The 12,360-nt window shown below is 41.8% G+C and overlaps 1 protein-coding gene across 1 annotated transcript; it reads right to left on the bottom strand.

Annotated features, from left to right (window-relative positions):
- Positions 1 to 1,557: 1,557 nt before the first annotated feature.
- dync1li1 (dynein, cytoplasmic 1, light intermediate chain 1) lies at positions 1,558 to 12,208 on the bottom strand. The gene is given in 14 exon segments (XM_008421794.3): positions 1,558 to 2,834; positions 2,836 to 2,926; positions 4,918 to 5,037; positions 5,141 to 5,228; positions 5,338 to 5,382; positions 5,502 to 5,561; positions 6,633 to 6,744; positions 6,830 to 6,965; positions 7,450 to 7,543; positions 8,490 to 8,644; positions 8,785 to 9,015; positions 9,120 to 9,236; positions 11,722 to 11,795; positions 12,052 to 12,208. Coding segments are annotated over 14 exon segments (1,578 nt in total). The 5' UTR covers positions 12,156 to 12,208; the 3' UTR covers positions 1,558 to 2,683.
- Positions 12,209 to 12,360: the final 152 nt, after the last annotated feature.

Below are 12,360 nucleotides of genomic sequence, written 5' to 3'. Positions count from 1 at the left end.
AAAAAGCAAGTACCATGCATGCACACCAATGACTGGCCATGTGTGCGACGCGTGCCACAGACCTCAAAAGGTGAAAGTCCAAGAAGGGTTATTGAGAAACACATTGTTCTAGCAGCAGGAAATGCACCAGGAAGCTATATGGTAGTGTGCGACGTGTCCACTGAAGGGGTGGAACGCTCAAGGAAAATACTTTACGGTGTGGACATTTCTTTCTCGTTTTTATGTTTTTGTTTCTTTTCAGGTTTTCGTTCAGATTTGTTTTCATATCCAGTAAGTTAGAGTACATGTTCCAGTGAGTCTCGGTTTTAAATCGTTTTTTTATTATTGAACTAGTATTTCTGTATGTAAAACTAAAAAAAAATGTGATAATTAACAGAAAGACTTGAAAACAGTCTGTGTGCGAATAATTTGTATGAGGCGTTTCTCATGGAGAATTGAGAGAAATAAATCAACCTTCACATAGCATTGTAATTTAGTGAATGAATCTGTATTTTGTATGTGAAAGTAGATAAAATCAGCCCTTTGGAATAAAGCTAAATGAAGCTTAACCACTGCCGAATTTACCTTGATACTTGGTAAGGAAAGAAATAACATTTTAGCAGCCTCATAGTTTGCTCATTACATAAAATAGATAACTGGGAACTGATGTAAATGCAACATCAAGGGCTTAAATGGCTTTTTACTGCTCATGCAAAAAAACAAAAAAAACAACTCAGAATAAAACACACCAATGAACCAACTTTTCACATGATGTAGCGCTGCTGCTACTGTGTGCTTAAAAACGGCCCTATCTTATCAAGGAATGTATTTCTCTAATCCGCCAATGGCTTGCTGTGTGGTCAAGCTGCCAATAGAGGATTCCTAAAGTCCTGAGACAGGGAGCTCTGGATCTTTTTTTTTTTTGTTGCCCTGCACAAACCATTGAATTTGATCAAAGTAATGAGCAAACCATAATTATCTCTCCCCCCCCACCTCACCCATTTATTCCAGTCTTAAGTCACACATTCGACTTTCGAGAGCACTTGAGGGTGTTCATCGGAGCACCGTTTTATTTCTAAATGATCTGTACAATTTAATTAGGTGTAAGTGATGTGAACATTTGACAGGGCTCGTGCACATTTATCGCCCCCTCAAAATCCCACTCTCCTCCAGACTCAAATTAGCAGAGGATAAATACAAAAAAAATAAAGTTAAATCAATTTTCTGCAGATATTTCTATTGAGGTGAGGGTGTGATGTGTAAGAATGGATAGAAAAGGGGTAGATGAGAGGGATGTGGATGAATGATCTTGAGGTTTCATGGATAGTTGGATTATAGATGCTTGCTAGACATAGGAATGGATGACTAAAGGGAGTAATGATGGGCAAAGACAGATAAAATGATGGGTAGATAGATTGATGAACAGATAAGGGGAACTTTTTAACACTGGAACAGTAAAATAAACTCCTAATATGGCGTTTCAGATCCAGAAATCATCTAAATCAAATCCTACGCTCTTCCAGACTGCGTAAGAATTCTGAACAAAAAAAAAAAAAAAAAAAGGAGATGAAAGGTAAATCCGAATAAATACACCTTTTTATTTGACTGATTGACATGTCTGATTATACAAACGCCAACACGGAGCTCTGAAATAACAGGACCAATCAGCGAAGACAATGACTGTACATTCTGGATGTGACCCCCTGACCCTCCCTCTGTTCCAACGCCCCCTCCTCCCTTTAAACCTTTGCCACCACCCACCCCGTAAGGAGCAACTATTAAACTTGCAAATGCTTTTATCTTCTGTACAAGTAAAGCTCAGCCACCCCCACCCCACTGCTTAGCACTCGTTCAGTTTGCTGCACCGCCTCTTGCTGTATGTGTTTGGTAGCAGCACCCCAGTGGGTCGTTTGGCCAGTTATAGGACAAGAAACCTTAGTGTTTGCGTATCAATGTTTATTTATTTATTTATTTTTGTATTTCTCAATTAAGTCTGGTAGTGTAACAGATGCAGCTGGTGTAATTGTAGTGTATGACAAATGGTAATGACGTTTCCCATTTGGTAGTGAACACCCCAAAAATCTCTCGTAAGAAACGGGTTCTGGTCGAAACTTTCCTAGTTATCCTCTATCTACCCACATTCTTATACTTTTATTCACACAATCACATATCCATACAAGCACGCACACACACACACACACACATACAAATACTGGTATGTTTTTCCCTTCATCTTAAAAAAAAAAAAAAGAAAAGAATTTGCATTTTTGTTTCTTTTTTTTTTGTCCCCCATCTGGTGCTTTTTGTACAGTAAACACACTGTCCCTCCTATTTTACCCTAAGTGCAGTCTCATCAACATGTGCCCTCAGCATTTATACTGTAAAAACACTAACTGTACCATCACAGTAAATTGGATGCATAAAACATCCTCACTTTCAGTCGATCCTTTTTCACCCTCTCAACTCCAACTGGACCCCGGCTTTCCCCACGGACACGTACTTGCATGTAACAGTGACACAACCTTGTCCTTGGTGTAACAGCTGAGAAGACAAAAAAAAACAAAAAAACAACAACAAAAAAAAACGAGGGGGGCAGGAACGAGGTGTGGGTGAGGGAAGGCGTAAGGGGGAAGAGATGGTGAGTTCTTCTCTTCGAGAAGAAAGCGATGAGAGCGACGGTATCTGTCCGCCCCATCCGACCCCCTTACCCCGCCCTCACTGCGTTCTTTATGAGGCTGAAGGTGGAGGAGGGAAGAAGGGAGGTGGATGGAGGTGCAGAGGAGGGAAAAGAAGAAGGAGAGCGGGGGGGGGTTGAAGTGCGTCGCTCTTCATGTGTCCTGGCCGTCGGTGGCGGCGGTGTCGTTGGCATTGGACAAGTCCAAGTCAGTTTCCCGGTTGGATATGCGGTCCAGCTCTGCCTGGACGTCGCTCAGTCCCAGCTTTGAACCTGAAGTTTAAAAAAAAAAAGAAAGAAAGTAAATCATTGTTACTACACCGCAGAGGAGTGAACACTGACGCAGTTTTTACTCACAATGCGATAAGCCGTGTTTCAAATGCACATGATTAAAATAAGAACTGGGTGAAACTAGGACAGCGGTAGTCTAGCTTAATTTGCCTCCTTAGCCCTAAAAAGATCTGATTATCATTCTGAATGGATGAGAAGAAGCACTACCGCAGTTGCAGTATTGTTAATTAGGCCGTTTTTCTCAGATTAATGCAAACATCTCGGAAGGCTGCTGCGCTTCCAGTGGTCTCATTGTGTCTGAACTCATTAGCAGAAGGAAAGAGCAGCTGCTGTTGCGTCGCTGTTGGAGAATAACAGCCAACACTGACAAGAATAATCCCAGAACGGTAACAGGAAATCAATAAAAAGCCACAGAGTGTTGCAAAGGAACTGGACATGATCAATTCCAGCCTGACTTATCTGACATATAGCGGCCAAGCAAGTGGGAGTATTTTACAGCCCTTTTCCACGTTTTGTCACACGTTTGCATTCAGATGGTTTGCTGGGCTTATGAGGTATCTATTTATCTTCACACATCTGAAAAATTTCAATTGGAAAAAATAGCTTAAACTCAATCAGATGTAATGGAGGGTGTCTGAACCGCAACTATAAGTAGATTTAGGTCTGAACTTTAACTGGGCCGTTCTAACACATGCATACAAACGCTCTAAAAAAAATGCGTCCATTGCAGTCTCCCTTTCACGGCTTAAAGACAAACACTTTCCACACAATTTTTTACAGTTTGGCAGACTTCCACATCCTAAACTGAAGAGAATACCAAGACCAACTACTATTAGCATTTTGTGTTTCACTGCATACAACAACTCAGCAGTCAAACACACAGCTAAAATATATCTGATGCCAAATGAGAAGACGTGATGAAGGTCAAGCTGAAAGCTTGACTGATCAAGAAAATCTTTAGAAAGAAGTAACAAAAAAAATGTCTTTGCAGACTCTGTAGTTATGGATTGGAGAATACCTAACCTTAACAAACAGCTAAATAAGTCTGATGCCATCTGATTTGTGGATGGGGGAGGTTTCAAGATAATTTATGCAACAGAAGAGGACATCTGGTTCTGATCAATGTCTGTCTCCAACAACAGCAGTGTAGTAGAGTCAACGATGTCTGCATTTGGGCTTTCAGCACATTCCATGCCGCTTGTTGCTCCTTCTCTGTGTTTTATTCTTAGTTAGAATCATGTGCATTTACTGATGCAGATGTTAGTGATTAGAAATAAAATCCAACATGCAGACAAGACAAAATAAAATAAATAAATAAATAAATAAATAAATAAGTAAGAACAAAATATTTTGGCAAGTGGAGAGGAGCAGGGTATGAGAAAGGGGAACATGCAACGACTGCGTATCATTCATGTCTTTTTGCCTTTATGCTGATGATGTCATTTGAAATAACTGGATCTGCTTTGTGGTAAAATCCAATTTGCAACTAAAAATGTAGTTATGCAAAAAAATAATCAAATATTTTGATTATTAGTTGTAATCTCATGATTTTCTTGGTTTAAATTCATTTTAGTAAGACAAGTTGATTGCCAAAAAAGGCATTTTTGACAAAAAAATATGTAGGTGATATAAATGTTCCTCTTATGACGCTTGGGACAGACATTCAGAAGAGGGAGGAGGGTTTGATTTAAAAACATAAAAAATAAAGGCGAGCAGCAGTAAATGAGAAATATCTTGCTCACACACACCTTAACGTGGCCAGCATCCTCTGACTAGTGCATACACACATTATAAATGGAGTGGAGAACAAGTGGGAAAGTACAGATAACAGACAGCAAATGGGAGCTGAAGTGATGAGGCGTGACTAAGGATGGAAATGTTTTTCCTCAAGCACAATTGTCTAACAAGTCACACTGTAATAAAAAAAAACAAAAAAAAAAAACAAGGAAAAGTGAGAGGCTTCGTGTTCTCACCTGACTTCCGTACAGTTCCTGGAGTGTTGTTACCGCCTGGTGTCCCGGGGCCGCCTGTCCCGGCTTTCTTTGTCAGTAGACTGTTGAAGAAATTGGCCAGCACACCCTCGCTTGTCTGACCTGCGGGTGTGAATAATTAAGGACAACATTTATGTAGCGCAAAAAAAAAAAAAAAGCAGACGCAAGGAGAGAGCAAGGAACAAAGACACCTGACTGTTCACACCTGACTGTGGCATGGCGTTGGCCACGTTGGCCGCTGCGGAGCGATTGCTTGTTCTCGGGGAACCTGTGGGCGCCCTGCTAGTGGTGTCCTATGGATCAAAATAACAAAAATTACACATATGGTCACTCAGGAGGATTCGCTTTACTGGAGCCAAAGGGTTTTGGGGAAAAAAATAAATAAATAAAAGAGCCACTCACCACTGGTCGCCCTGCTGTTACAGCGGGCTGTTTGGCAAGCAGCGTCTGCAAATTAGAGGACAATATGCACAGTCCCAACGATTAGCCCCTAATTAACATATCAAGACAGATTTAACTTCTGTGCGCCCCCAGCATGCTTTAGCAGAGTGGAAATGTTTCCTGACCTGCAGCTTTACCAGAAACACTTGGTCATCTTCTGCCTGAATCTCTTTTTCATGGACAATCTAGAGAAAAGAAAAGGGGAAAACATTACAACATGCAGCTTATTAGATCTGTTTGCACCTTACAATTTCCAAAAGTCCAATGCATTGAAATTTTTTTTTTGTTTGGTTTTTAGAGAAGATTAATGAACAAGCATCACTAAGAAGAGACATCAGGGGAAGAACTGTGGCAAAATTTAAAGCAGGGTTAGAAAACAAGTTCCAAGCCTTGAACTCGTCACCATTTAAAAATAAAAAAAGAGCAACACATCTGCACACCCAGGACACGGACGTCCACATAAACTCAGGCTGTGAAAGGAGAGCATCAGACAAAAAAACTCAGCCAAAGTAGCTGTGGAGTAGCTGCAGAGATCTACAACTCAAGTGGGAAGATCTGTTGACATGGAAGCAATTCGTTGGGTAATTTGCAAATGTGTTTTTTTTTTTTTTATGAAGAAGCAGCAAGAAGAAAGGCACTGGTAGAAGAAAACTCCAAGAAGTCCTTGCTTGAAGCCTCCGGGGTAAACATTTCCAAGATAACGTGGTTTCCGCAAAAAGTCTGGTCTGGAAAGCGAGGTGCAGGGTCATCCTCTAAACAGACAGCGAGAGCTGTGAAAGAATCTGTTCAGTCTGTTTTTTGTTTTTTTTATGTTAGAATGGCCTCAGTCAAAATCTAGTCCTAAATCTAATTAAAAACCCGCAGCAAAACTTCAAAAAAGATCTTCACAGATGCTCTGTCGAATCTTGAGCAACTTTTCTGAGAACTGGCAAATATGTTAGCCTTTAGAAGTGCGAAGCTGGTGAAGCGTTCCAAGACTCCCAGCTGTAATTACGGTCCAAGGCGCTCTACAAAGTATCGCGTCAGTCGAGCTAAATGCAAACAAACACCACTCTTCTCGGATTTTGATCTGTAAAAGTGTTGAAAAGAGATTATTTTCTTCCTGATATGTAATTTTGTGTTACTTTTGTGTTGGTCAGATATCACAAAAGTGATATCTTTTGTCACTGTAAACAACCCCATTAGGTTGTTTACAGTGCATTGGCTGTAAAAATGACGTGTGACGGAAGCCATGACGCTCTTTTGTGAGTTTGTACCTTTCTAACTGGCGGTTTGACTACTACGTCCTCGTAGCTGTCGTCTGATTTCAGCGTCTGGAAGTTCTCATGAAGTATAGCGATCTTTTTCTCGTTATCCCAACCTGACGGACTGGCAGAAGACAGATGGGGGGGGTTACAAACCAAACCAAAAGGCGATCCTGTCGTCCTCCGGGAGAGGAAGCGTACGAGCTTACATGAAAACGGCGTCTCTCTCCACCACCTGAGCCGGACAGTGGAAGGGAAAGCCGTAGAGTCTGTGAACAAGATACTTGTAAAGGATGTCCAGGTTCTTCATCTCCTTCACTGACGTGTAAAGCAAGGAGGCGCCATCTGAATGCACTGTCAAGGCTATTCCGAACAAAGCAATTTCAGCGTCACAGGGGCCTGAAAACCATGGCGACAAACATCTTAAAAAAAGAAAAGAAAAAGAAAACAGGCTTTCAGATGGACCGATTCGAGCTTTGGCCCATTGAAATACGCTCAGAAAGGAAAACAAATCCTGGACTTTTTTTTTCAAACAACCATTGAAAGCTTTTTTCTTCAAAAACAATAACAACAACAAAAAACCATGACAAGATAAAGCAAAGCAGAAGAACAAATTATCAGAAGCAGTGACAGATGATCTGTTCATAGCCAAATCCTTGCACACAGAAGGGCACAGGTTTTTTACCATCATATCACCGAAAAGAAAAAAAAGTAACTTCATGGGTAAACTGCTGAATGATCAGAAAGTATGTGTTGCAATGTATCAGTGCTAGTGCTGCATATTCTGCTGCAGCATCAAGGGTGCAGCATTGTGTTAGTTCAAGGATACACTGCAGACAGAAATGTCTGATGTGGGACTGGATGAAGTCCAAGTGTTCGTCTCTGTAGTCGTGCTCCTTCTCCAGTGTGCCGATAGCATCGCACTGAGGACAGATAAGCAGGTAGCAGAAATCAGTTTGAAGGTTTGCCAACACATGCAATAAATCAGCGTTTATCCACAGTGTACCTTAGAGTAAAAGTTTCATATAAAAGTCGTCTCAGAGATAAGATTACGTACACGCATTGGAGTCTCGAATGAAAAACAACTTTACTGATTTTTATGAAAAAATAAATAAAAATTGATCTGAGTTCACAGTTTGAATTTGTTGTGAATTTATGCTAATCCATAAAAAGGTTGGAATAATGAGTGCAGACTCTGCCATAATTTTGGCTAAACGTTTGACCAGTCTTATTAGAACTTTCTACACTGAAATTCATTGGTTTTCAAAAACTCAGCTGTTGGTCACAGCTGGAGCTGTTCCAGGAGGTTAATGGCAGCCTGCTATGTCTCTTTAAAAACCTTTAAAAAAAACTTTAAAAGTTTCTCAGTTGCAACCGTGTGACCAAAACGATAACCCTCAAATTTAAACGAGATAAATGCAGAGTTTGCTCAGGAACAAACTAAGAAAGCTGCTGGAACATCAGTGTCACCAATTATAGAAAAGCATCAAGACTAAGAGCGTACTGTGCTCCTACATGATAAAGCTACGTGCCTTCTAGACAAAATGTTTATTTAAAGAACAAAAAAAAAGTAACTATTTGGGAAATCTACCCCAAAAACTTTTCAATTGCACCTCAAAACAACAGCTAGATGGTTCATTGAACCCTACATCCAAAAAGCAACCACATTACATGATAGCCTGCATGTACAATTCTGAAAGTGTGTGGAGTAAAAACAATTCATAATAAATTAAAAGTGCACCCTTTACTTCTTTTAAAAACCTATTAACTTTATTGATTATAACACTCCACCCTAAAAAATAGAAGAGTTAAAATGCAGCACCTTCTGACCAAAACCGTACGTAAAGACACACTTTGGAAAGTTTGTACCTTTGTGCAAACCACCACCACCGGTATTCCTAGGTTGTGTGTGAGTGTGTTGTCCCCCAACGGCAGCAGCACGCCTTCCTCCTCGTCACTCCTCCTCTGTGGCGTGCCGTCGTCTCCGCTGCCCGGCTCTGTGTACTCCTGAAACTGTTTTACGACTAAAAACCATTAAAAAAAAAAAAAAAAGTAAGGTCAACATTTGAAACACGGGCACATTCTGAAACATTCTTTAGATAAAACTTCAAATAAGACATGCTTCTGTAAAGACCGCTCCCTTCACTCCCCCCAGTTGACTCACTTTTGTGTTCCAGCTCCCGCAGCTTTTCTGGAGCGACTCGGAGTTTGTCGATGTGTTCCCTAGCAACGGCAGCCCACTTCTGAAGAGAGTCCAGGGCGTTCCATGGCCGTGACATGTCAACTGTTATCAGCAGCAAAGTGTCTTCGATGGAGCCCACTGGGACAGCTACTCCCTGCAGGCCTTTGTGGTAGAGATCTCCGTCCAAGACCCACGCGTTGCATCGAGTGAAATCTAAACAAACACACAAACTAGGTCAATATTTAAAAACTTGTCTTGATACGCGGTACTATTGGTGTGATGGAGATAAAAAAAAAGAGAATCTGCAGTCTGGTTACCATCAATGTCATCATCGTGAACGCTGAAGTAGAGATATTCCAGGCCACGCCCTTTCATGTACTCCTCAATGCCTTGTAACTTTGCAACCAAGGTGGTCTTCCCCGAGCCCACCTCACCTAAATACAGGAAATAGGTGAATAACATGGATCCCATACAGACAATCAATCACACCATTTGATTCAAATTTACATTTCAATGTTTTTTTATTTTTTTTTATTTAAAAAAAACAATGCTTTAAGATTGAATAGTGGTCAAGTTAAAAAGTGACTGACCTCAACCAACATTTTGCAGCTGGTAAGGATGCAACTTTTAATGTGCATCCTTTTTTTCCACGTACTCTAGTGTGCTGTCAACTACTCCCAGTTAATTGTTAGAGAGAGGTGCTACAACTTTTAAGTGTCTATTAAATCTAACGTTTCATAGTATTCAGAAAGAGTATTTTTATATCCACGTGTAGTGTAGAATTTAACTAATGTCCTTAGTTTTGTTTATAAAATATATAAATACATTACTTTTTTAAGTTACAGCTATGCATTAGGGTACCAAAAGCAAGGGTAGCTTTGTCTAGAACAGAGGTCTCATTCTCTTGTGGCCCCCACCGTGATATGAAAGTATATTAGTGCGGCCCACAGGGTGAGCGGACATGAAGGAAGTTCCTGCCCGCTGTTTCTCGTCATGGCTGACATTCGGTGCCTGGCTAAGCTACACTGACTTCATGCTCACTACGCTTGTAACAATAGAGCGGCGGATGATGGACCAGTCCGGTACCAGTTGCCTTTTTTTTGCAGTCGCCATTCCGGTACTTTCTACCATTAACAAATGCCACGATCAAACGCAGAGAAAGTTCGACTGCTACCGGGCTGGGCTGCTCGTCAACCGCCGCGCTGTTGTGACAAGTAGAAAGCGGTAAAGACGTCACGCGTCGAGACGTTCTCCATACTTTGCTAGCTGTCTAAAAGACTTCTGTGAAACGTAGAACAAGAGCGACGCCAAGTGGAATAAACTTAGGGTGCGTTCACACTGCAGCCTGAAGTGACCCAATTCCGATTTTTTTTTTTTTTTTTGACGTAATGCGACCTGTATCTGATCTTTTCATGACGGTCTGAACATCACAGGTCGGATTCTTTTCGAATGCGACCCATATCCGATTCAAATGTGACCTACCGTCCAGGCCGCATTCATCCGAACTGAACAAATTCTGCGTCCTGATACGTGCAAGTGGGAAGAAAAACAACTATGACGGACTATAATGAGGATTAAGTTGTTAATATGCTGCTCCGGTCGGACAACAACTTCAAATATGTAAGCTAAGCTCCACCGTTAGCCTCCATGTTTACTTCCGCAAACACCGAACACTTCTTTTTATGGCGGTTGGCAGAACACTGAGAACGCTGACGCTATTGCGCCCTCTACTGCGCATGCGGGACACTTTCAGGTCGTTTGCCCGTTCAGACTGCAGAACACATACAGGTCGTATATGTGTGGCCATGTGAATGGCCAGGCAAAAAAAAAAAAAATCCGATTTGACAAAAAAATTGGAATTGGGTCACTTCAAGCTGTAGTGTGAACGTACCCTAAATTGTGTCGCACCCTCATCATGTCTTTGTCAAAGCCCAAGCCTGCAGTTCATGTATTGGAGAAATAATTAAATGTTGATGACATTTGAGGATATTTTTTAAATGGTTTTTTTTGTGGAATCCTTTATGCGGCCCAGCCTCACCCAGACTCTGCCTCCAGCGGCCCCCCAGGTAAATTGAGTTCGAGACCCCTGGTCTAGAATGAATATTGTTTTATATGTGTATAGTTCATGGGGATTTGACAATTTGGTGAAATGGATAGACACTGATGTTCAAATTTCATAATTAGAACTAAGGAGAGGAAGTTTTCAAATAAGCTTAAACATCACCCTACTTCGTTGAAACACAGCTGTAAATGTCTGCATGGAAACACCATCCATAACATTGCAACGTGTTTATAAGGTCAGCTCTGCACCCATTCTTGCTGTGTGTCATATTCATCTATACCAACAGGGGGACACGGTGTATTGCAGCTGAGCTTGCTGATGTTGTCATGGACAGCATAACAAGCAAATGGCCTCACACACAGCACTCCATACATAGGTAACCAAGTGGCTGATTAGCTGTAATGGATAGCATGCAGCGGATTATCTCAGGCGGATGTGTGTGTGCTGGGTGTTAATGTGCGCGGACATTAGCGAGGTCTGGGAGGCACCCTTTCTGCTTCAATCAAACTAAAAATACCAAACAGCCTCTGTGTATTTTGCACGTCATTTTTTTTTTTTAATTCACCCATTTCGTAGACTTATCGTTGCCTAGCAGCGACTAGCATCACTGGGAGCTAGAATGACTTGCAGGGTTTCTCTCATAATGTGATGTTGAACGACTGTGTCGGGAAAATACACCTGTCTCCGTCTCCCCAGCCGCAAAGCTTTGACACAAAAGCCCCATCACCAGAGGGAAGCTAGCTTAGCTACAGAGCAGGTATAAGTCAAGGGAACAGGATGAGGCGATCAGCAGCTACAGGGCTATCCGAGCTAGCGATGCCCATTGGCTAGCCAGGAGACTGCAGACTGATACCCACCCATGACCAGGACATTTTTCCCAGACGGTAGCTTTGATCTTGAATGGGTGGACACTTCACTCAGGATGGTGGACCTGCAGACAGAGCGGGGCCGTTAAAGACGCAGCCAAACGAGGCTTGTTTGTTCACTCATACATAAACAATAACTGGCAGCAGCGAGAGGCTAGCGCGAGCTGGTGCCGCTGTGTCACCACTGAGTCTGGTGCTGATGCTAGTTAGCATCGCTAGCATACTAGCTGTCAAACCATCCTTATCCCAACACTGTGACTCTACGCCGTGAAACCTCAAAACCTGTGCGCACTGAAAGAGTTTTAATTTCGCATCGCCCACCATAGGTTCTGCCCATCCTCCTCCTCTGGGTTGGAGCTCTCCAGTGTGCTCTTAGATCCAGCTGATGTGGAGGATAATAATGCACTCCTCCCTGAAGTCGCCATCTTCGCAGGGCTTGTAAACCTAACTGGACGCACGGTGTTATGTCGAAAAACGCACCCCCAGTCATTTGAGGTGCAATGGTTTGAAGGCAGGTTTTATTCCCCTTTTTCCAATTAAAAAAAAAGTCTTGTTAATGAAACTGGTGACTGGTTCTGGTATATAATATCAGTGACATTAAATCATTTTTCCAAAGAAAAAGAAAAGGTT

The sequence above is a fragment of the Poecilia reticulata genome, chromosome 11, assembly GCF_904066995.2.
Source record: "Poecilia reticulata chromosome 11, P_reticulata-male-v2, whole genome shotgun sequence".
Taxonomy (NCBI): Eukaryota; Metazoa; Chordata; class Actinopteri; order Cyprinodontiformes; family Poeciliidae; genus Poecilia; species Poecilia reticulata.
The sequence above is the reverse complement of the archived record's forward strand: the minus strand, read 5'-3'. Positions and strand labels throughout refer to the sequence as shown.